Below are 24,595 nucleotides of genomic sequence, written 5' to 3'. Positions count from 1 at the left end.
GCGTGACCATGTCCTCCTAGTGCTAAAACTAAGTGAAGAAAACAACCAAAAACAACCAAAAGGAGAAGTCGAACACACAAAAAAAACGAAACAAAACACAAATAAAAAACCGCTCTGCTGTCCTAATAAATAGTTCCTCTTTTTTTTTAAATCTGGTAAATTAGTCCCGTGCCAACAATGCACTTCTTGTGCTGGCTACGTCAAAAAAAAAAAAAACCACCCCAACAACAAACGAACAAAAAAAAGAAGAATTTTATTTTTCCTAGTGATTGTTAGAGTGTGTGTTTCTCGGGGAGATATTTGTGCTGGCTGGAGCTCCGGGGTTGTGTGTCCGATCAATCGCTCTCTTCAAAGGTGGACCCAAGCATCAATTAAAAGCCCACGGCGTCGCTCTGGTAGGGGGGAACGTTTGAGCAATTTCCCCAACGCATTATACGTGAGTGTGAATGTTTTTGAAAGTGCTGGTCTGCGGAAAGTTATTGAGCCACGGTTTCTGTTGGACCAGGGGTCGGCAACCCAACATGTTTTAGAGCCATATTGGACCAAAAACACAAAAAACTAATATGTCTGGAGCTGCAAAAAATGAAAAGTTTTGTATCAGCCTTAGAATGAAGGCAACACTTGCTGCATGTTTCTATATTAGTTAGAACTGGGGGAAGATTTTTTTTTTCATTATGTCCTTCGAGAAAAAAGTTGAAATGTTGAGAAAAAAGTCGAAATGTCGAGAAAAAAGTAAAAATTTCGAGAAAAAAGTTGAAATGTCGAGATTAATGTTGAAGTACAATCTCGAGAAAAAAGTTGAAATGTCGAGAAAAAAGTCGAAATGTTGAGAAAAAAGTCAAAATGTCTAGATTAAAAAGGAAAGGAAAAAGAAAAAAAGAGAAAAAAGAGGAAAAAAAAGGTAAAAAAAGAAGAAAAAGGGAAAAAAGGAAAAAATAAGAAAAAAGGGAAAAAAAAGAAGAAAAAAAAGGGAAAAAAAGAGAAAAAAAAAGAAAAAAAGGAAAAAAAAATGTTTTTGAAAAAGCTCCAGGAGCCACTAGGGCGGCGCTAAAGAGCTGCATGCGGCTCCAGAGCCGCGGGTTGCCGACCCCCGTCTAGGACAATCTGCCGCGAGTGCAGTCTGCGAGAGAAACTCTGAACGACTGTTTTCCTAACAAACAACGATCAACGTGGGACGGCTGTGACTCCGCTCACAAAAGGGTGAATGCAGAAAAGCCTTGCGACGGCTGAGCGTGACGCGTGACGGGGAGTACGAGTGTGTTTACGGCGACGCTGCTGGCAGTGATTCTTAGAAATGGACGAGAAAAGGACGGAATTAAAATAACTCTGCTGTGAAAAGGCAGTGGAATAAGCACCTCACCTTGAGACTAACAGAGGAAGGAAATAAGGATGTCCTTAAGACTCAAGATCTGCATTTAGACTGGTGTCTCAGGGTGTGAGAGCTGTCAAAAGAGGACAAAGAAAGGAAAATGTGCTGTTTTTCCTGCATTAAATAGGATTTGGAAGAACAAAACTGAGAACACTGAGGTTCATTTGTATTTGATCATCAGGATAGTTTGATTTACTTCATCACTGCAAGTCATAAATACTTCGGATTTTTACGGAAGAGTATTAGGGCCATGCAAGGGAAAAAATATTTGAGAGTGATTTTTTTTATTGTGCACTTCAAGAGAAAAGTCCAAATGTTGAGAAAAAGTCGAAATGTCGAGATTAATGTTTAAATACAATTTCAAAAATAAAGTAGAAATTTCGTGAATAAAGTCGAAGTTTCGTGAATAAAGTCGAAATTTCCCCTTTTTTCTAAACATTTCGACTTTTTTCTCAAAATTTTGAGTTTTTCCTTGAAATTGTATTTAAACATTAGTCTCGACATTTTGACTTTTTTCCCCGAAATTTGGACTTTTTTCTCAAAATTGTATTTCAACATTAGTCTCGACATTTTGACTTTTTTCCCGAAATTTTGACTTTTTTCTCAAAATTGTATTTCAACATTAGTCTCGACATTTTGACTTTTTTCCCAACATTTCGACTTTTTTCTCGAAATTTTGACTTTTTAAAAAAAATTGTATTTCAACATTAATCTCAACATTTTGTCAATTTTCTCGAAATTTCGACTTTTTTCTCAAAGTGCATAATGAAAAAAAATCTTCCCCCTCTAAAATATTATTTTTATTTTTCTCCTGCATGGCCCTAATACTCATCTGTAGATTTTAGACCTTGAAATATGATTGCATAAACTTTACCACAATGAGTTTATCCCTGTCAAGCAAACTAACAAAGTAGGGTCCCAGATGTAGCCAGCCAAGTAAATAAGACAAGGACATAAACCCTGGCGTTAAGTCTTTTCCTTTTACAGTAAACTAGTCTGGTTCGCCTGGACTTTGATATCCAACGGAGGGTACAGATGGAGGAAGAGGAAACTGGCTTGAGACCTGATTGGCATGCAAACAATCAGAGAAACAAAGCGTGCGATGAAGGAGCGACAACCAGACGAGTCTCAGCAGATCACCAACGTGCACCGCTAACAGTTTAGCTGTGAAAACACCTGACGATCCGAGGTGTTGTAGAAGTTCTGCAGACGTCTTGGCTGATTTGAACAGTGGCTCTTGGAAGCTGTTGTATAAGTCATCCTATAAAACGCTCCCTCGCCATCTGCCACCGCTTCAGTATGTTCCGTAGTCATGGAAACCGCTGTAAACGGAAGAACCAGACTAATCCCGCATGAAAGATGTGTTTTTACGTGGCCACCTCAACCCTCCGCCCACGTAAGGAGCAAAAAACGGCCCGTAATCCCAGTTTCAAATTAGTGGGATCCCAACTAAAGCCATCAAACTTTACAAGTCTTATTTGCTCTCGAGTTTTTCCACGAACTGCGAGTTCTGCATATGTCTGGAAATGCTCGTGCATGGGGACACAAGTGCGCTGCTTGTTTTTAATGAGCCCAACATCAAAGGCTGCGAAGGCGCAAAGGTACAGCTACAAAAATGATGACAGAGAAACAGATTGGACTCTTATGTTTCTTCCAAAAGATGAAAAGGATGCTAATGTGGACTTGAGGGGGGAAGAAGGCAGAGGACAGGACTGATGTAAAAGGATGGCAGGCAGAGTAACAGTTGGGCGCATCAGATTGAAACTTGAGACGGGGACTGTGTTGAGTAGGAAAATGAGGAAAATACAGCGCTGATTAGCGAGGCAGCATGCTGGTCACCTCTTTACAGCCCGTGCAGGGGACACACTGCTGGAAGAACTCCAGGCCTGGACCACTTCTGCCCGGCAACAAGAGCTAATGATCATCCTCTCCGTCTCCACTACCCTTCCTCTCCGGGTTTGTGCTGACACATGAGCTGACTGGTGGCAGAAATTCGCTACAGCCTCCTTAATATTGCAGGCATGCACTCTGTAGAATACGAAGAGGGCGTTTGTATTCTGAAAAGGTATATTATGCCATTGTGCTATTAAGAAAAAGCCATTTCTGTTTGTTGGGCAATCTGTCAGATCTATGTGAAACATTGGTAGCGAACACCTGCCTTAACATCTTTTTCCTTTCTTGAATTTCCATTAGCAAAGTGGAGCTGATGGGCTTTGTTGTGCATTTTTTCGCCCCATAATCTCTCTGCTATTTGTAATCCCATTTCCCATAATGCCATTACAACTGAATCTGGGAGCATTTGTGGGTACGCTTTGCTCTCTGATGTGCGACTCATGGATCATGAGTCCTATTAGGCTTCAAATTATCCTCCGTACTATATAAAGCCGCTGTAAAAGTCTGGAGAACTTGGGTTTCGGCTGTGCTGTGAACATTTAAAAGTCAAAACTTACACATATTTTAGCTTAAATCTGGTGGTGTTGAGGTGTAGCAGCTCGATTGTTTCCTCAGGACACTTGAAATGGACGGACACGTGAGCAGCGTTGGCTCATCCAGAGAGTCCTGGACCACAACATTCGCTTGTTCGTTACATCCTAAAGACTAGAATATGGTAGTTACTAGGAATGGGCGATATTTTACCGTTCAGGATAAACCGTCAAAAGAATTCCCCACGGTAAGAATTTGTCATCTTGTGGTAAAAACGATAAATTCCCGTTGATGACGTTTTTGTGTAAAACTGATTTATGGTTCTGTGTTAAATAAAGGAAGGAAGGAAGGAAGGAAGGAAGGAAGGAAGGAAGGAAGGAAGGAAGGAAGGAAGGAAGGAAGGAAGGAAGGGAGGCAGGAAGGAAGGAAGGAAGGAAGGAAGGAAGGAAGGAAGGAAGGAAGGAAGGAAGGAAGGAAGGAAGGAAGGAAGGTAGGGAGGAAGGAAGGAAGGAAGGAAGGAAGGAAGGAAGGTAGGGAGGAAGGAAGGTAGGGAGGTAGGGAGGGAGGAAGGAAGGTAGGGAGGAAGGAAGGAAGGTAGGGAGTAAGGAAGGAAGGAAGGAAGGAAGGAAGGTAGGGAGGAAGGAAGGAAGGAAGGAAGGAAGGAAGGAAGGAAGGAAGGAAGGAAGGAAGGAAGGAAGGAAGGAAGGAAGGAAGGAAGGAAGGAAGGTAGGGAGGAAGGAAGGTAGGGAGGTAGGGAGGGAGGAAGGAAGGAAGGAAGGTTTTTATCGTTATTCGGATAAATGCCAGAAATTATCGTGATACATTTTTTAGTCCATACCGCCCATCCCTAGTAGATACTTGGTCACAGCGATAAGATAAGAGAAAACCGCAGCTCAGAGACCAGTGAAAGCAGATGTAGACGGGCGGAGCAGATGGACGAAATAGGACAAAAGTTGACTTGACTTGGCAACAACCAGCTGGATGTTCAGTTTGAGGACGAACGTGGCCTCTGAACTTTGCTAGAGGACGAAGACGAGACTCTCCGGCAGGTATTTACTGTAGGACTGAGGAAAATTAAAATGAACATATGGCTTTAAAACTTTTTTTTTGTGTGTGTGCGCCGTTAAATGAATTCAGGGCCAAATGATCAGCGATGGCCAGCTCATCAAAGCTTCTCTGAAAACAGGACAGCTCCATCTGTAGCACCAGTGAGTGGATTAATATTTCATGAGATTTCATTTGCACCACTTCTTCTTCTCCGAGCTTTTCCGTGTGCTTTTACTTTAGAAACCGTTAAAACAGATAACGTGGAATCATTTGGAAGCTTTGATAAAAAAGGCACTCGATGTACAGTTTGATTGTTCCAAACATCCCCCGTTGCAGCAACACACAGTTTTGCCTGTTATAGCTGGGAGGGAATTCATGAAAATCGTGCACTTGGTGACAAGTTTTTGATATTTGGTATAGGTGATTTTGGTGTAGGTTTGGACATAAGGTTTTCAAAAACCACCGCAAACAAATTGGAACGCCCCCTAGTGGCTGGTTTGCAGAAAATTCAAAATGAATCAATAAGCGAGGCGATAGAGGCGGCATTGTTGGTGTTAAGTGAGTTTAAACATGCACACCTGATGTTTTTTTGTGTTATTTATTTTAATAAAATCCAATTCTTTCCACTGTGACTTAGTTCTGAGGTTATGTTACTCTTAAACCTGAATGAAGGCCACTGTTCTCAGCTAATGAGATTATTGACACTACTCTACAATAAACAGAAAATTGCATTCCTTGGGGGTGAAAATATGGATCTATAATCTTTCTATGTGACTTAATTCTAGAGGTATGGAGTTTTTTGGGCAAAAAATGACCTTGAAAATTAAATTTGACTTTCAACATGACCTTGAAATAGGAAATTGATCTCAGAATTAAATTCCTAGCACCAAAAAAGTTGATAAATCTACATCTAACAATCTAGGACTAAGAGAAGCTGAGATATGACCTTTGGTCTTTTCAGTGGGAGCCATTCTGAATTTTCTGCAAACCGGCCACTAGGGGGCTGTCCCAATTTGTTTGCAGTGGTTTTTTAAAACCTTATGTCCAAACCTAACACCATGCCAAATATCAAAAACTTGTCACCAAGTGCACAATCTTTATGATTTTTGACATATTCCCTCCCAGCTATTATGAGCCTGCCGTCATTAGCATTGTGTCCCGATGAGTCACATGAACTGCACCAGCTCACTTTGCAGTTGTCGCCGAACAAAAAGCTCCCTCTGACAGGAAGAAAGGGGTCTTTTGAGGGACACTGGAGTGGATCCTATCGCCCCGGAGGGAGACAAATTGGGCCCGTCAAGCCTCATTGCGAGAGAGACTGAAATTGGTTTGTGGTTCTGCTTCTGCACCATCCAATAAAGAGGAGAGACCTCAGAGAGTGTGAGAGAAGGGGAGGCGGCGGGGTGTGGGGAGGCAGGGAAGGAAAATGAGAGCAAAGGAGACTGGCTCAGCCATGGCACATTAGTGGTGCCAGCGGTCTATTTTAGAGCTGCAACACCACAGTTGGCGCGGAGACGGACGGCACGGGCGAACATGCTGTAATGTGGACAGAAATGGCTGTAGCCCCCACAGGCAATTTCCTTGGGGGACAATCCTCAGACATGAAGTCACTGAAAACCTCATGCAGCTCGGGGATGGAAAGACTTGGATCAGAAGAGATGGGGTTGTTTGTGCAACCTGTTGGGATAACGAGGGGTGTGACTGACACTCGGCGGCGAGGTCGAGGATGGAGCTGCCATTAACATGTTGTTATGGCCGGTGAGGAGTCCACTTAGTTCCCCCAGGTGTGCTGGACTTGGACTGAGCTAGAGAGATCGGAGAGCTGTTCAGGACAATCCGCCCTTTTGTTTTTTAGCTTTAAACACACCTTAGTCTGCCTTGTTAGTGTCACAGTGATGGTGGAGAATACAGGGTAGATTTACACTGCAGAAAGTATCTTTTGGAGCCAGGTTTCCTCACAAACTTTACATGTTCACATAGGTATACTGCAGGAGACAGACATAAAAGAGCTGGAGGTCTCATTTCTAATCCCATTAGTTCAATGTTCAAATTAATATCAAAGGGAAAAAAAAACAAGAAAACTTCCCACAATGCTCATAGCTCAATTTCCAGGTTGCCATTATAATACATATAATTTTAAAAATCCTCAGACTTTGCTTTTAAACCTCAAACCGTGACTTCTGCCCATCCTCAACCACAAAGTCCCGGTTCCTATGATGCAAAAAAATTGTCCATTTGTTGCAAAAATTGATAAAAATTGGAGTCAATCGGTGTCGTATCGTGGCAGCTTTGAGTGGATTTCTGAAACTGTCTGGCTGAAATTGAGATGTTATGGAAGGCAATCTCAAGACGCTTCATGCAAAGGATTTCCCAGATGGTTAGATGTGAGACACGTCTGCTGCGTCAGATTGTAACCAACCACAGAGTGTCAACTAGAGTGAATCACATCATAGGTGGAAATCGTACGGGTAAGTCTGGATCCCTCACTTCCTGGGATAAAAAGGGAGCTCTTTCTCTTCCTAATGCATTTATAAAGCACGTAACTATACAATTTATTATATGAAGCACTCAAAGTATTTGTGCTAATTTCGTAGCTGCCCTTTTGGCGAAATAAGTAAAAATGTCCATGTACACCACTACGAACAATATGGAAGTTTTACCTCACGCCCCAGACCTCAGTTTCCCTGTTGTCCTCTTTTTTACTGAAATGTAACCGGACTTTTGATCATTTGTATCGCTTGGGCGCCATGTTTACTGTTGACTGTTGGCTTACGCATTTGTTTAGCAACGTGTGTGCTGACGTCATTCGTGCCCAATGGAATCGAAAAGCGAATCGTTTGCAAAATTTGCAAACGATTCCAAGGAATTGAAACACTGGGGACCGTTTCTGAACAAGAACCGGTTCTCGATTCCCATCCCTACCTCAGGATGACCCGTATCAATGTCAGCATGAGACATCGTTGGCCACTTGGTGGCTCGGCAAAGGGCGTGATATGATTGTGCATCTTATACACTTTAGGATTTGTACACCAACACTGGTCTTTATCGATTATCACCTTCATAATACATCAAGAGCTGTTTCAATGGGTTGTTTTCACCTAAAACCAATGTGCAAAGGTAAATAACCCGGACGTGTCCATCTCATCCACCGTTCCTAATTAGTCCCAAACTGAGATTAGAAAAATTCTGCGTTTCCCACAAGGCCTTCTAAAATACTTCTAACGTACCAGATTTTCCAGTTGGGCTTCGAGCAAACGCTGCATGGGAACTTATGACAGCGATTACTTTGCTAAATTAAATGGCTGGGTTCTCATGCCAGAAATTCTTGGAGCACTTTCACGTTAAATTAACTCCGCCTCATTTTCTGAGTGACATTTCCAACAATTCTGCACTAACACTTCAAAGAAAAACCCGGCCACTTTTTCCAGCCGCCACAGACGTGTGCGTGACAGGGCAGCCACTCTTGTTGCTTTTGGAACGTTTGCAGAGAAAATTTTGGAGATTATATGACTCCATGCTCAAAAGACTGGTGACTCGGCTCCAAGTGGTTTGTTTTAATAATCGCGTGAATTGGCTTTATAGCTGGGAGGGAATATGTCAAAAATCATAAAGATTGTGCAATTGGTGACAAGTTTTTGATATTTGGCATGGTGTTAGGTTTGGACATACGGTTTTCAAAAACCACTGCAAACAAATTGTGACGCCCCCTAGTGGCCGGTTTGCAGAAAATTCAGAATGGCTCCCATAGAAAAGACCAAAGGTCATATCTCAGCTTCTCTTAGTCCTAGATTGTTGTATATTGTCACTTTCTCTACTTTTTTGGTGCTAGGAATTCAATTCTGAGATGCTCAAGTTTTTTGATCCCTGTTCCTGTGTGACTTTTGATCCTGCCAAGCAGCGCTTTTGGTTTTTGGTTCTTGCCTATTTTTGTAAAATAAACCCTTTTTTGTTGAACTCCTGCCTCTCGCTCTCCTGCATCTGGGTCCTCACCACACCAGCCCTGACAGAACGGAACCACCAGTATGGACCCAGCGGGAGAGAGTTCTGCCTTCTTCTAACACATTGCCAAATATAAAAAACGTGTCCCCAAGTGCACGATTTTCATGAATTCCCTCCCAGCTATTAAGGGGAATAAAGTTTATGCAATCATTGCTAAATTTCTTTAAGTGTGGATTGTGCATTTTTACCATGACTAACACCATATCTGTTGTACACTGCAGCAAATATGACTCATAACCCATCTACTATTTAATATTTAAAAAAAAACGGCCTGTGATTGGATGACAAAGTAACCATAACAGCAGCAGGGAGAGTTCCCGCTGTAGCTTAGTGCACTGAGAAATGGTTGAGATGGTTGGAAATGAGTTACAGAGATAAAGAGACACACACTGCAAAGATGAAGTACCGTATTTTCCGCACTATAATGCGAACCTAAAAGCCTTTAATTTTCTCAAAAACCGGCAGTGCGCCTTATATATGATCATTACGGTAATTTCTGTTACTGTAGTCAGGGGGATTGTGGGTAATGTAGTTGGTGTCGCCGAAGTAACGGCGCTAAAAACGTCAGGAATCGTCACAGACGTTCAAGACGACAGCAGCGACGCTGACCTCGCATAATGGAGACTTTGACGAGAGCAAAGCTGGTTTTTATTTTGTTAATAAAGTTTGACATACGGTACTTTTCTTCTTGTTTTTTTTTTTTTTTGCATTTGCTGTAGGAGTTTGTAGCATTTCCTGTAGCGCAGCTCCATCAGGTAGATACGTAACTCAACCCCAGCCACTATAGTCGGTATTTTACCATATATTTAGTGCGCCTTATCATGCGGTGCGCCTTATAGTGCGGAAAACGGTAGTTGGAGGCAATGCACGAATGAGCATATAGAAACCCTTCCTGTCTGTCCGCTGATGTTTTCCCTGCATAATAAAGAGAGAGGTGGAGTCGTGGTGAGAGGACAAAGACGGGGATGAGACGGAAAAAAGAAATGAAAAGGCAAAAATAGGGAAGTCAAGAAAAACCTGCATCAAGTCTCACCTTTAAATACTGTCAGATGTCTGAGTTTTTAAGTGCGTGTGTGTTTTATATGATAGTTGTGCACGTACAGCAGCCGCCTGCTGTACGTTTGCAGCGCGAGAGACGGCTGGGACGACGGAGAAAGACGATCTTTTCGACCGGGGGGAAAATAACTTTTTTAGGAAGGATCGATCCCTAACGACTGGTCCGGCCATCACGGTAAAAAAAAAAGAAAAAGAAACAAAAAAAGAAGCATACAAATGAAAACACAACCAAAAAAAAAAACACAACCAAATGTCCACAACAGCAACAACAACGGCAATATCAACATTAACATCAACAACAACATCAACACCCACAAAATCAAACTAAAAAATGAAAAGGAAAACCAAAACTCTGGTTCAGAGTGTCTCTTCATCTTTGGTATAAAAATGGCCATCCACAGGCTGCATTTGATCCACAACTAGGAAAGAACTACAGAAATTGTCAACAATTTCTTCTATTGCTTTTGCACTGATTGGTTTAAACCATAAGCTCCTACTGATCCTACTGTTTTTAATTCTACTACCAGAAATATCTTTTTTTTATATATTTTTTTCTTTGCTCATTTTATTTTATTTTTTTTTTAAATCCTTCTTTTGTATTTTTTTTTCTCCTTTTTGCGGTGAGACAAGCAAAGCGGGCTAAAAACATCTTAAAGCTCATAAAAAAGGTAAAATGTGGCAGATAAAAAGCACTAATGTCATTGACAGCAACTTTTGCCATGTAAAATAATAATGATAATAAAAAAAAACAAAAAAAAACGAACAAGTTCAGCATTTGCAACAGGCCGCATCCGACGATGCAGCTTCTAATGTTTTCTTTTTTCCTCTTTGTGAAAAAAAATCTCTTCAATGCTTCACCCCCCCACCCCGAGTCATGTTTTTTTCCCCCCCAACAGACATTTTGTTTTACTTCTGACACTTAGTTTTACTCTGACATAATAATTATCAAAGTTTTCTTCTATTGAAGAAAAGAAAAAGCTTTTCTCTATTAAATCTGTACAGCTTATGAGATAGATTCTTTTTTTTTCCTCTTTAGAGCGACTCCTTCAGCGTCTCGTCCCCTTGAAGTCCAAGAGGCCGTTTAGCTTTTATTCCCCCTCACTTAGACGTCAGACTTTAACTCTGTAAAAAGTGTCTGGCGCCCTTCAAATTAAGGCCATGAAGATTCAAGAAAAAGAAAAAAAAAAACACTTTGTTTTTTGAATATATCTAGAAAACTAAGATTTAACACAAGAACATAAAAAAAGACTGAAAAGAAATTGTAGCTTAATATCTGAGGAAGACAATCTCTGTGTATCTCAAACATGACTCCCCTTTTTCTAATTACAAAATAAACTTCATCACCTATCTGAGCATTCAACCTTTTTTTTTTATTATTTTGTCCTTTTTGTGTTTTTTTTTTTTTGTCTTTTTTCCTTTTAATTTGTTGACAATTTTCTTTGAGAAACTTTTCCAGCTTCGGCCCAGCCCTTCAGGCAAGGCTCTCTCTCAGACTAAACAATTTCACTTCTTTGCACTGCAACCCAGCAATTTCCCCTCATCCCCTTCTTCAGCACTGTTTGCCTCTGTTTCTTTTTTTTTCTCTCTATTCCTCTCTCTCTCTTTTTTTTATTTCTCGTGGGCCAGGTAGGAAATGAAAAAAGTGTCTTTTTTTGGTGCCTGGGCAATCTGGAAGCAATCTCTTTCTTTTTCTCCTTTTCTCACATTCACAGTGCAGCCACCCCTCCGTCTCAAGGCAACGCTGTCACAGGAACATTTGCTCAGGCCGTTGCTATCTGATGAAAGAGAAGAAAAACAGAAGGGGGGTAATCAAAGCTCAATTTTATGGCACAGAAGAGCAATAGAGCCGACAGCGGCAGACAGCACATTAAAGAGCAAGTGTTGCCAAATTGACGAGCGAATGACAACAGCAGCCAGAAGGAGTTCATTTATTAATGATTCCTATGGCTCGTTTTACAATCTACATTAGGTCCTGAGCTGCTCGACAAAAAAACATTTGTCAGACAGGAATAGCAAAAAATCTTTGTGTAAAAGATGAACCAATATCCAAAAGTTCAAAGAACAGACACTCTCTTCAACTCTTCAATATATGCACATTTTGAAAGTGGATTAAAAAACAAAAACATAAGAGATTTCAGCCCTCTTAACTTTTACTCTGGTTTCATACGTTAAAGCTGCTCTATGTACAGTAGCAACACCAGTTCTAACCACATGGGGGCGTCATATCACGTGTTAAAAAGTAGGACTAACCCTGCGTTCACACTGAAAGCGTCAAAAATCTCCTGACGCCAGCATCTCGCTGCTTGGTGGATTCACACTGAAAGCTGTACTGTTGACGCCTGCAGTGGGCGGGGCTAAAGCTGCTGCAGAACTGGAGGGAACAGTGTATACAGCCTACACATATAGGCCTATCTATAGCTATATCTATAGCTGCACATCTTCAGTTTCCTATTTCACCATAGATCACACTTTGGGAAGCCTTCTTTATATTTTAGCGTTATTTCCGCGTAGATAAGAGAGAATTTGATGCTCCTTAACAAGTTTGGTCCACGGATCAACATCAACCACCAACGAGTCCTTGCTCCCGGTGAACCATAAATCCGCCTATTCGGATTTATGGTCCCGCGTCACACCAACGCAGACCCTACGCCGTACGGTGCGCGTTGCCGCACACCATACTGCGACCGTACGCCGTTGATTTAACGCGGAACCATAATTCAGGCGAAGCTGCAGTCTGTCTGCGCTGATCACTGACAAACCGGGTCGGAGCGGATTTGGTCATGATGTTTAACCTGTGTTTTGTGATTAATCAGCACGGTTTTTAATTATTTTGTGTTGGATCGATGTAGCAAATAAAATCATTGGGACCATACAGCTCCTCAACCATCAGTTATGTGTTTCAAATGAGCAGTTCAGGTAAAAACAGAAGTAAAATCAGCAAAAATGTCAGTTTGCTGGATGAAATATATTAATTCCTGATAAAATAAGTTTGTTAGTGCACAGCTCTGCTCCTGTACGCATGTGAATCAGTGTACGTTTGTGTGTACATGAAAGTACAATCTGCATTGAGGCTTCTTGTTTCAGGAATCCCGGTTTGTGATTGGACGCTGCCTCGGCGTCGCCGCTGCTCATTTGCATAAAGTTGAGATTTTTCAACTTCAAATTGACGCTCTGCCCCCGCTGCTCCCGCCGCTTCTCGACGCGTGTTTTCATAGAAAATTAATGGCAGCCGGAGCTGCCTATGATGCCCGTGACGCTTTCAGTGTGAACGCAGGGTTAGGATTTGTCGGACCGTCTTAATTAATTCACACAGTTTTAACAGAGGCTTCTCCGTCAGTATCATGGGTTTATACGCCCCCATGTGGTCAGAAGAGGTAATGATACACAGATTGGCTTAAATGATTCTCCACGCACACGTAAAACGGCAACGCTGCTGAACTTTGAAAGTCATTTATGTAGAAGGTGTAGTTTATTCATCAGGAACAGCCAGACGATGCATATTCAAAACATTTTACCAATCCAATTTTTTTAAATACAGAAAAAAATACAGAATGACATCTGAAATAGGACGCTGATGAAAAAGTCGCTCCAAAATACACACTTGTACTGCTGATCTGAACATCTCTAAAGATCTGTGAGCAGCTCAGGGAGACAAACCCAAACCTGACATTATTAGAAGGAAGAGTGGAAGGAAATCCACGTGGATGAAAGAGTCTTAGGTGGTAAGTAAAAGTTCTCTGCCAAAGCCAGTGATCCCAAGAACTGACCCGGGTGCTCACGCTTTGTTTCAGGCTTTTATCTCCAAGTCATTTTAAAGTTATACATGGAAACAGACAACCTAATCTATTTTAAACATTGTGTCCTTTAGAAATAAGGTTTTCTTTTACTCACTTACACTGCAAAAACCCAAAATCTTAACAAGAATATTTGTCTTATTTCTAGTTAAAATGTCTCATTTTTAGTCAGAAAATCTCATTACACTTAAAACAAGAGTCATTACCGGAAAAATAACTTATTTGACAATTTTCACCTGTTTCAAGTAAATTTTCACTTGAAATTAGTAGGAAAATCTGCCAGTGGGACAAGATTTATCTTCTTATTACAAGCAAAACAATCTTGTTCGACTGGCAGATTTTTCTACTTATTTCAAGTGAAAATCTACTTGAAACAGGTGAAAATGGTCAAATAAGTTATTTTTCCAGTGATGAGTCTTGTTTTAAGTGTAATGAGATTTTTTTGACTAAAAATCAGACAAATATTCCTTGTTAAGATTTTGAGTTTTTGCACTGTAGACAATAGTAAAGGAGTAAATTCATACTCAAAATGTTCAACATAAAATTGTATGGGACACAATAATCAACATGATGGTCTGTTTTTTTATTAAGCAAAATAAGTAAAAGAAAAAAATCAAGTACCCAATTGCATTGATTCAAGACACCATAAAACCCGTGGAGCATCGTTTGCAATAGTGATTTTGTCATAATATTCCCCACTTGCAGCACGGTAGGACAGAAGGAGCGGTGCTTTCCTGCCGGACTTACTTGGACTGGTATGAGTAAGTGGGGACGTGGTCGGCAGCGCCGTCCACCTGGATCTGTTGCTGCTGGCCGGCCACTTCCTGTGACGAAGGAGCCACGGTCTGGGGCGAAGCATCTGTCACCACTCCCTGCAGGGGAAAACACAACAGAGACCAACTAAGACTTCCAACTAACACTCCCAACTAACACTCTGGAGCTTCTTCCTGATTGCACTGCAAAAACTCAAAATCTTACCAGGAATATTTGTCTTATTTCTAGTTAAAATGTCTCATTTTTAGTCAAACAAATCTCATTACACTTAAAACAAGAGTCATTACCAGAAAAATAACTTATTATTTGACAATTTTCACCTGTTTCAAGTAAATTTTCACTTGAAATAAGTAGGAAAATCTGCCAGTGGGACAAGATTTATCTTCTTATTAGAAGCAAAAAAATCTTGTTCCACTGGCAGATTTTTCTACTTATTTGAAGTGAAAATCTACTTGAAACAGGTGGAAATTGTTGTTTTTTTCCAGTGATGAGTCTTGTTTTAAGTGTAATGAGATTTTTTGGACTAAAAATGAGACATTTTAACTAGAAATTAAAGCTGCAAGCAGCGATGAACGGGCCCTCGCACTCACCGCCACCGCCCCCCATAAGCATATCAGAAATGACACCACCCACGACTCTCTATGTCACACCATTCAAAAGTTATAGCAGAAAATAGGGACAATGATATATCGACCAATCAGAAGAAGGGGCGGGGCTAATTTGCACTAATTATGGTCAAGGACTCAATACCGAGTCCGATGACACCACCCAAGAGTCTCTATGTCAAACCATTTAAAAGTTATGGCAGATAAAAGTTTTCTAGGGGGCGCTGTTGAGCCATTTTGCCACGCCCATTAATGCAAACCATTAAATATCAATTTTTTTGCCAGGCCTGGCTTGCATGCTAAATTTGGTGACTTTTGGTGCACGTTTAGGGGGAAAAAAGGCCCTCCTTTCGTCGGAACAAAGAATAACGACGACAATAATAAAGAATTCCTAAAGATACAATAGGGCCTTCGCACTGTAAGTGCCCGGGCCCTAATAAGACAAATATTCTTGTTAAGATTTTGAGTTTTTGCAGTGTGTGGTCTATGTGCGTATCTGTCTCGTATGGGCGAGATAACACCTTTGTTTTCTTTTTGCTGTTTGTTAAAGCAGTTTTGGTAGAATTTTATTACTTGACATTAAGGGTCAGAGGACAGTAGATATCTTTTCCCTGTCCTTTTTTTTACCAATCTTTTAAAAGTCTTTCTCCCAGGACTCGAACTGTGTTTCCTGCATTGAATGTTGGAAAAAGTTTTCCCCGACCAAAGACTTGAATTTATGTTTAAATGAGTTATACAGAGCAGAAGTGCCACCATACAACAACAGCTGTCTGCTGCGCTTCAGTCACTGAAGCAAAACTATAAATGATATCCAGCTAATGAAGGCAATTAGAAGAGCTCTAAAAGGACAAAAGTAGAAGACAATCATTCAGCTAAAGCATCTGCCTTTTGTGATTTGGCTTCATACAGACATTGGCCGGGTTTCACAGATCCAACCCTTCTTAAGGATTTAAGAAGGCTCTTAAGAAGGGTTTAACTAAGAAGGGGCCCTAAGATACAGGTGTTTCCCAGATGACTTCTTAACACCGTTCTCAGGACCGTTCTTTAGTTTGGCTCTTTAAGAAGCTCTTTGGAGGAGCTGTCCACCACCGCGGTTCTGAAACCAAATCAATCGATGCCAGGCAAATCAATCACCGATCACTATCAGCGCATTTTCACACGCAGCACTGCTACCTAACGCACTAATTCCCTGCTGCCTGCGCGTTATGTGTGTTATAATGAAAAACTAAGATGATAAATATACTTTAATGACCCTTTTTCATGATGAAAACAAGACACACTTGTTATTCCTTATTTTTCTTTTTTTTCCCCTATGCTGTCAATAATGAATGCTAAACAATATAAATCTAAAGTATAAAATAGATCAAGATTTGTGCGGGGTGCATTGTTTTAATATCTCATTGCTTGGTGTGTGTGGCCGGGTGGAGAGGTTGACGGGACACGCACCTGTGTCCCATCCACCTGAGTGGCTGCCACGCCTCCACCCGGCCTGCCTTTATAACGCAGCGCTGGAGAACAGAAAAGGGTCGGAGGAGCTGCTGTCATGGGGTGTGCTTGTGCACTGTGTGTGATTTGGGTGTAAATAAACAGGGTCTGCACTGAACTCCGTGTCTCTCCATCCTTCGGGCGGGCCCCCGTGGCACGCACCCTGCCACATCTGGCGCCCAACGTGGGGCCTTCGAAGGTGGACGAGAGAGGCATGGAGCGGGCCCTGGACGCGCTCGCCCAGGCCATGGCGGGCATGACGGCCATGTTCCGCGACCAGGGAGAGCGGCAGCTGGCCGCGATGGAGGCGCTCATGGCCGCGGGGAGACCCACCGGGCCGGCGCCAGCAGCGCGGGAGGAGATGCCCGCGCCGCAGCTCAGCGGCCGGGAGGCAGGAGCTGCGGGCCGCCAGGCGACGGCTCCCGAGACGGCGGGACCGACGGAGCGACCCATCCCTGCACCCCGTCTGAGGTTCGCCGCGGCAGCGCTGGTGGCGGAGCTTAGGGGCCGCGAGGCAGAAGCTGCGGGCCACCAGACGACGGCTCCTGGGATGGAGTCAGCGGCGGAGACGGAGGGGGAGGCGGAGTTGGCTGGGGAGGCGGCTGCGGAGGCGCAGCCGCCAGCGACGTCGGGTCCCGCGGAGACGGGGCCGGAGCAAAGTGTGGGGGAAGTGGCGGTCCTGGAGGCGGACCAGCAGCCGGCGCAGGGCTGCGTCACCAAGGAGGGCGTGGTCCGGGACGCACCAGCTCCAGGACGGGGCTGCGCCGTGAGGGACGCGGTCGTGGACGCACCGTGTGGCCCGAGGCCACCATGGGCCCGGCCCCGAGAGCGGCTTCCACGGCGGGCGGGCCGACGCCGGGGGCGACCCCCCCCGACCGTTGCGCTGGTCAGGCCGACGCCGGGGACGACCCCCCGACCAGGAAGGCCCGGAGGGATCCGGGCTTCCTCTCCCGCTCCGAGGGGGCGGGGGGGGGGAGTAGGCTCGTTCCGGACTGACCCCGGCTCGAGATTGGCGTTGGGGGTGTGTGGCCGGGTGGAGAGGTTGACGGGACACGCACCTGTGTCCCATCCACCTGAGTGGCTGCCACGCCTCCACCCGGCCTGCCTTTATAACGCAGCGCTGGAGAACAGAAAAGGGTCGGAGGAGCTGCTGTCATGGGGTGTGCTTGTGCACTGTGTGTGATTTGGGTGTAAATAAACAGGGTCTGCACTGAACTCCGTGTCTCTCCATCCTTCGGGCGGGCCCCCGTGGCACGCACCCTGCCACAGTGTGATATTGATTTGCCTGACGCGGCTGGATCTGTGAGTCTTTGTTCACTAAGATGGTTGTAAAGACTGGGTCATCAGCATCTTACATTCCCTTCTTAATGAAAGAGATTCTTAAGCTAAGAGCAACTCTGGGAAACACGTTTTTCTTTCACAGGCTCCTTAAGAAGGTTTGAAAGAAGTCTTTTGCTGTTAAGAGCGTTTCTTAACTGATCTGGGAAACCGGGCCATTTGCTTTTGTTTTTTAAGGGCGACTGGTGACTTTTGCGGAACTATCAAATATGAACCAATCAGATGAAGGGGGGGTGCGCGTTTTGGCGTCTAGCGTTGCCAAGGTAACACTTTTGAAAGTGAAAAGTAATGCGCGTAGTCACAGGATGGAGACGCACATTTTGATGTATAACACACCTGGGTGCACGTTACAGTCGTATTAACTGTCGAAGGAATGGCATAAATTGCTCCAAAATTACGCGATTAATTCAGAATGTTCAAAATGGCCGACTTCCTGTTCGGTTTCGGCCATGGTGCCAAGAGACTTTTCTTTAAGTTGCGACATGATACAGGTGTGTACCGATTTTCGTTCATGTACGTCAAACCGTATTATGGGGCTTGAGGCACAAAGTTTTTTCTGTCTGAACCAATCAGATGAAGGGTGGGCGGGCTTTTTGGCGTCTAACGTCGCCACGGTAACACTTTTGAAAGAGAAAAGTAATGCGTGTTGTCGCAGGATGGAGACGCACATTTTGATGTATAACACACATGAGTGCATGTTACGGTTCGGGCCGTATTAATTGCCGAAGGAATGGCATAAATTGCGCCAAAATTAGCTGTTAAGAGCTTCTTAACTGATCTGGGAAACCGGGCCATTTGCTTTAGTTTTTTAAGGGAAAAGTCTTTGTTTGGCGTAAAAATAAAGATATATATATATATATATATAACTTCTTGGCGGATGGCTGCGTGTGCACTAAATCAATCACAACCAACCCTTCCAGTGTTTTTATGTGTCCAGCATTACCGACTGCCCCATCACAGTCATCTCAATCACCTTTAACAAGCTCTCAAGGAGATGCCGTCCTGTCTATACATCAGCCCTGCAGACGCCGTACGGTCCGTACGGTGATGTACGTCCTGCCTGCAGACGCCGGCCCGTACGGTGATGTACGTCCCGCTGCCGGCGCTGCTGGCACCGACAGGACAGTGGCGATGATGGGACGGCTGGACGGGGCCGTGGGCGACGCTACAACTACATTTCTCTTCCCCGTTCCACTCCCCTGCGAGAAAGACTGCAACTTTTCTGAGAGGGAGGGTTGTCTGACGGAGGGACGTCGGAGGAGACACTAATGGGTCTGTCTCAGGCGGGCGGACTAACCGGCTGATGGATGCATGAGCTGCAGCGATCTAGCAGCCCGACCCTGCTGCAGGAGCTGCAGGGGGGACGGAAACGCAAGGACAGAGTCTCTTTAGTTCCCGTCCTCTGATACGCTGCAAAAACTCAAAATCTTATCAGGAATATTTGTCTTATTTCTAGTGAAAATGTCTCATTTTTAGTCAAAAATTCTCATTACACTTAAAACAAGAGTCATTACCAGAAAAAAAACTTGTTATTTGACAATTTTCACCTGTTTCAAGTCAATTTTCACTTGAAATAAGTAGAAAAATCTGCCAGTGGGACAAGATTTATCAGTAACACTATAATAACTACACACTATTAAGCATTAGTTAAGCATTAGTTAAGCATCAGTAAATGCTTAATTGATCATGAATTCATCATTAGTAAAGCATTATTCATACATTACTAAGCATTAATAAACACAGTTATAAACCTTACAACTATACACTATTAAGCATTAGTAAAATGCTTAATTGATCATGAATTTATCATTTGTATAGCTGGATTCTCATACTTTGTAAATGATAGGTTCACCATTTATAAATAAGTATTATCTGTTAATGGTTCATAAGATCATTTAGAATGTCTAAGTAAATTATATACGAACCATTTGTATGTATATTTATACGTACATTTTTACACAGTTAGTGTTAATACATGTTTTATAAACACTTATTCATACTCAATGAATGATTTATTAAGGTAGTTACTACTCATTAGTTAAGTGTTTCACGAGAGCCCGATTTATTTTCTCATTACAAGCAAAAAAATCTTGTTCCACTGGCAGATTTTTCTACTTATTTTAAGTGAAAATCTACTTGAAACAGGTGAAAATTGTTGGGTTTTTTTCCAGTGATGAGATTTTTTTGACTAAAAATGAGACATTTTAACTAGAAATAAGACAAATATTCGTGTTAAGATTTTGAGTTTTTGCAGTGTACACAACCTGTTTAACCTGTTTTTTTAATTTTTAATTTATCTTTTTAACCTTTTCAGCTGCTGCATTTCCCTCCCCTGTAAAGTCTTTGTGAGACAGCAGGATATCTCCTCGTCTTCCTCTGTCTGCACGTATCTCATCTGCTCCTCTGAGCATGCACACGTATTCTTCCATCTGAATATGACGACAGCGTCGGCCGCGAGACAACCTGCACCAAACTGCTCGCCCGCCTGCACGATCGCCCGCCCGTAGTCCGCGCTCATCATGTCTGAGGCTAGACCGCGCCAATCTGCCAGCAGCTCAGCTGGCCAGGAAGTGAGAAAGTTAGCCCTGCACTTCAAACGTCTTTCCCCAATACTATTAAACATCTGACTCACCCTGCATTGCTTGCAGTTTTTGGTTTGTATTATTTGCAAACGATCCAAGGCCATTTATTTAAAAGAAATAAGAGCAATTTTCAGCATTCTTCAAATGCAATCTTTCAATTTAATGACTATTTTAGTCTAAAGATGTAGTGAACAGGTTTTGAAATGGTGAGGAAAGTGCTTGTGGATGCAAGTTGGTGGGCTGTTAGTAGTAAATCAGTACTGGAGTTGAGGGGGGATGAGGGGGATGAGGGGGGATGAGGGGGGATGAGGGATGGCATCCCCCCCTGAAATAAAAACGGTCCAAATCATCCCCCCTGTAAAACTGACATCCCCCCTTTCCATCCCTTATGTCATTTCATCAATGAATGTGGTTTTACTGCTATTTCTACATTTAGAGTCATCACCAGAAAAATAACACCAGAAAAAAATGTGACAATTTTCACCTGTTTCAGGTAAATTTTCACTTGAAATAAGTAGAAAAATCTGCAAGTGGAACAAGATTTTTCTACTTATTTCAAGTGAAATTTACTTGAAACAGGTGAAAATGGTCAAATAAGTTGTTTTTCTGGTGATGACTCTCAATGTTGAAATAGCTTTAAAACCACATTCATTGATGATTTATCTTCTTATTACAAGCAAAAAAATCTTGTTCCACTGGCAGATTTTTCTACTTATTTCAAGTGAAAATCTACTTGAAACAGGTGAAAATTGTTGTTTTTTTCAGTGATGAGTCTTGTTTTAAGTGTAATAAGATTTCTTTTGCTAAAATGAGACATTTTAACTAGAAATAAGACAAATATTCTTGTTAAGATTGTGAGTTTTTGCAGTGATCCATTTTACTTATCCTGTGAAGGACAGAGTCATATTGATAAGTTCAGAAAAGTGTTTTTTATTGTTGTGTTTTGATGTATTTGATGTAAGCCCAGTGGATATTTAAAGCTTACAGAAGGCTGCATTTAACTGCTGCTATGTCATTCCTGCAGTATTTCTGCAGCTGTTTTGGTCACTGCTATTATTTGTAATATATTATATTATTGTAATCAGCACAAATTATCTGTCCCCCATATGATCAAATCCACCATCCCCCTGATTTTATTTTACAACTGGAGTACTGGTTGTTAGTAGTAATGATGCTCCTGTGGGTGAACGGTGACAGTTTCCAGCAGGTTTTGTGTGATGCTGGTGTTCTTACTTCGACAGGGACGGCTGCTGGAGGCACAGGAGTGTACTGGGGAATGTAGGTCCCTTGCATAGGCGCCGCAGCTGCTGCAGCAGTCATGTACTGAAACACAGAAAACACACCAACATGCACTTTAAACATCTGCAACACTCATTAACATCAAATATCACGTTAGACACAAAACATTGTTTTTAATGACAATGAAAGCGACTCTTATTTCCAGTGTTGTGCATGAACTAGTTCAAATTGAACTCGTTCATTTCTGTGAGAACATTGAACTGAACGCAACATATTTGCAAATAAAGAACTTGAACGTGAACTTGTTCATTCTGCAGATCATGAACTGGAATTTGAACTGTTCACATTATGTGAGGTTCAGCTTCACTGTTTACGTCCAATTATTACGGAATAATCCTCCTTCTCATTTTCACCAGTGGGCGGCACATTTAAAATACTCGACGGGACGACAACTTCACACTACATTACCCACAATGCAGTGCACACCAGCATAGCAACGGGCACCAGCTCCATGGCAACGGCGGCCCGAGCCCGGTGCATCTTTACATGACCAGTGAAGAGAGACACGTTGCAGACGCAGCGTCAGCGAGCCGTCAGATGAAGATCCTTATTATTATCTGCAGGAATTTTACACATCGTCTCCCAAAGAGTCCGACGGTAAAAATCCAATCTTTCTGTGCAAATTATGTCCAGCTGCTCTGAGAAAACAAGTCTGAGCGTCTGCCTCGTCAACTTCACATTAGAAATGTCATGTGGGAGTTAAAGCATCCGTCCAGTGTGAGAAAATATCTGCAAGTCCTTGATAATCAAACAAAGTGATCAGGAAAGACCAAGAAGACCCAACAGCCCCAAACGACCCCAGTCACTGCTGCACCTTCAGGGGGAGGATTTACCTGCAACAGGTAGAAACACTGATAATGGACTATGTTGTTGGAGATTTACAGACTCTGAGTAAAGTTGAAAGGCCACTAGGACAAAACATGATTGTACAGTGAACAGTTTTAGGATAGGGGGGCGATTCATTCGTACTTCTCACCTAAAAATATTGAAATGAACTGAATTTGAACTAGTTCAAAGTGAAAATGGTGAACTATGACGTGAACTGTTCATTTTTAAACTATGTGAACTGAACTTTGAACTAGTTCATGAGAAGTAGGAACTTGCACAACACTGATTATTTCCAGAAGTGTCAAAAGTATTTACATTCATTACTCAGGTAGAAGTATAGATACTAGAGTTTAAAAATACTCTGTAGAAGTTGAAGTATCAACTCAAGTTTTTTACTCAAGTAAAAGTATAAAAGTACTGGTTTCAAAACTACTTAAAGTATAAAAGTAAAAGTAACGTAAGGGGGAAAAAAGCCATTAAGGACAAAAGCCATTGAAAATGAATGTATCTTAGTATAATGTAAATATATTAAAGAACCATATATGTGTACTATTGAGCATTAACATGTGTTTCAGAGAGCAGGAGATATGATGACTAGTTGTCTATAAGTATTGTAATGGTGCAAAAAGTCAAACTTCAGAGGCATGTTATCATTTATCCTAACCTTTATTGGAATGTACATCCAAGTTTAGTTGCAGGAATCTGAAGGAACGGATGTAAGAACAAAACTGGACAAGAACATCTGAAACAACCACAACCAAATTCACTCAATTTAACTGCATAGTTTTTTTTTTTAAAGGCCGAAATGAAATAGAGTAACGAGGCTGTTTTTAAAATGTAAGGAGTAAAAAGTACAGATAATTGTGTGAAAATGTAAGGAGTAAAAGTAAAAAGTCGTCTGAAAAATAATTACTCCAGTGAAGTATAGATAACCAAAATTTCTACTTAAGTAAGGTAACAAAGTATTTGTACTTCGTTACTTAACACCTCTGCTTATTCCCTCCAACACTGAACATACAGTAATTCCTCCCGTGACTACTCTAGAAATGTGTCTCCTGCAGTTCCCCGAGTTTCCTTCAGAGGGCGCTGAGAGAATATGTGTGCACGCCCAGAGGAGCAGATGACCATAAGTGCGGACAGAGGAAGAGGAGGAGACATCCTGCTGTCCCACCAAGATTTTACAGGCGAGAAAAATGCAGGAGGTCACAGCTGAAGAGATAAAAAAAAAAAAAATGAATGAAAAAAAAAAAAAGAAGCAGGTTAAAGAGAATTAACAGTGCATGAAGGAAAGCGACAGTGGAGAAGAAAAAAGCAGGAGGTCTGCTCCCTGTGCCTATATTCCTTTGGTCACGCCTGCCTTGACTTTTAACTGGGTGCTGGGTTTGGTGTATGACGGGAATTTAACAAATGTGTGACAGGTCTGGTAACTGGGGGGGGGGGGGGGGGGGGCTCACATGCAATATGAATGAGGCTTCTTTTTGTGACCTGCTATGAATGCACACACTCCTACCATGAGCTCAGTGTGTCACGTGTGTGTGTGTGTGTGTGTGTGTGAGAGAGAGTGAGTGTGTGCTTGGGTTAATTAGCACATGCCTGTGCACAAAAGATGACTCATCACTAGTTATGCGTCCAACTCAGCATGTATATGTGTGGCGTGTTCTGTGCAGCGGTGTGTGGATACGAACATCTCTGTGCCTCTGTCTTTTGGGGGGAAAAAAACAAAACAGACCAAGAAAAGACTTGCAGTACTCCAGTTGTAAAATAAAATCAGGGGGGATGGTGGATTTTATCATATGGGGACAGATAATTTGTGCTGATTACAAATAAAATAATATATTACAAATAATAGCAGTGACCAAAACAGCTGCAGAAATACTGCAGGAATGACATAGCAGCAGTTAAATGCAGCCTTCTGTAAGCTTGAAATATCCACTGGGCTTACATCAAATACATCAAAACACAACAATAAAAAACACTTTTCTGAACTTATCAATA

The 24,595-nt window shown here is 42.2% G+C and overlaps 1 protein-coding gene across 1 annotated transcript in view; it reads right to left on the bottom strand.

The window, feature by feature from the left end:
• Positions 1 to 10,772: 10,772 nt before the first annotated feature.
• Positions 10,773 to 24,595, bottom strand: part of rbms3 (RNA binding motif, single stranded interacting protein) — a 511,349-nt gene continuing 497,526 nt past the window's right edge. Inside the window, exons 12-14 of the mRNA XM_061742154.1 lie at positions 21,707 to 21,796; positions 14,437 to 14,561; positions 10,773 to 11,670 (exon numbers count right to left, since the gene is read on the bottom strand). Of these exons, the coding sequence (XP_061598138.1) occupies positions 11,667 to 11,670; positions 14,437 to 14,561; positions 21,707 to 21,796 (219 nt within the window). The 3' untranslated portion in view covers positions 10,773 to 11,666. The remainder of the gene's footprint in view (positions 11,671 to 14,436; positions 14,562 to 21,706; positions 21,797 to 24,595) is intronic.

The sequence above is a fragment of the Cololabis saira genome, chromosome 15 (genome assembly GCF_033807715.1).
Source record: "Cololabis saira isolate AMF1-May2022 chromosome 15, fColSai1.1, whole genome shotgun sequence".
Taxonomy (NCBI): domain Eukaryota; kingdom Metazoa; phylum Chordata; class Actinopteri; order Beloniformes; family Belonidae; genus Cololabis; species Cololabis saira.
Note: the sequence above shows the minus strand (reverse complement) of the source record. Positions and strands in the feature narration are given on the sequence as shown.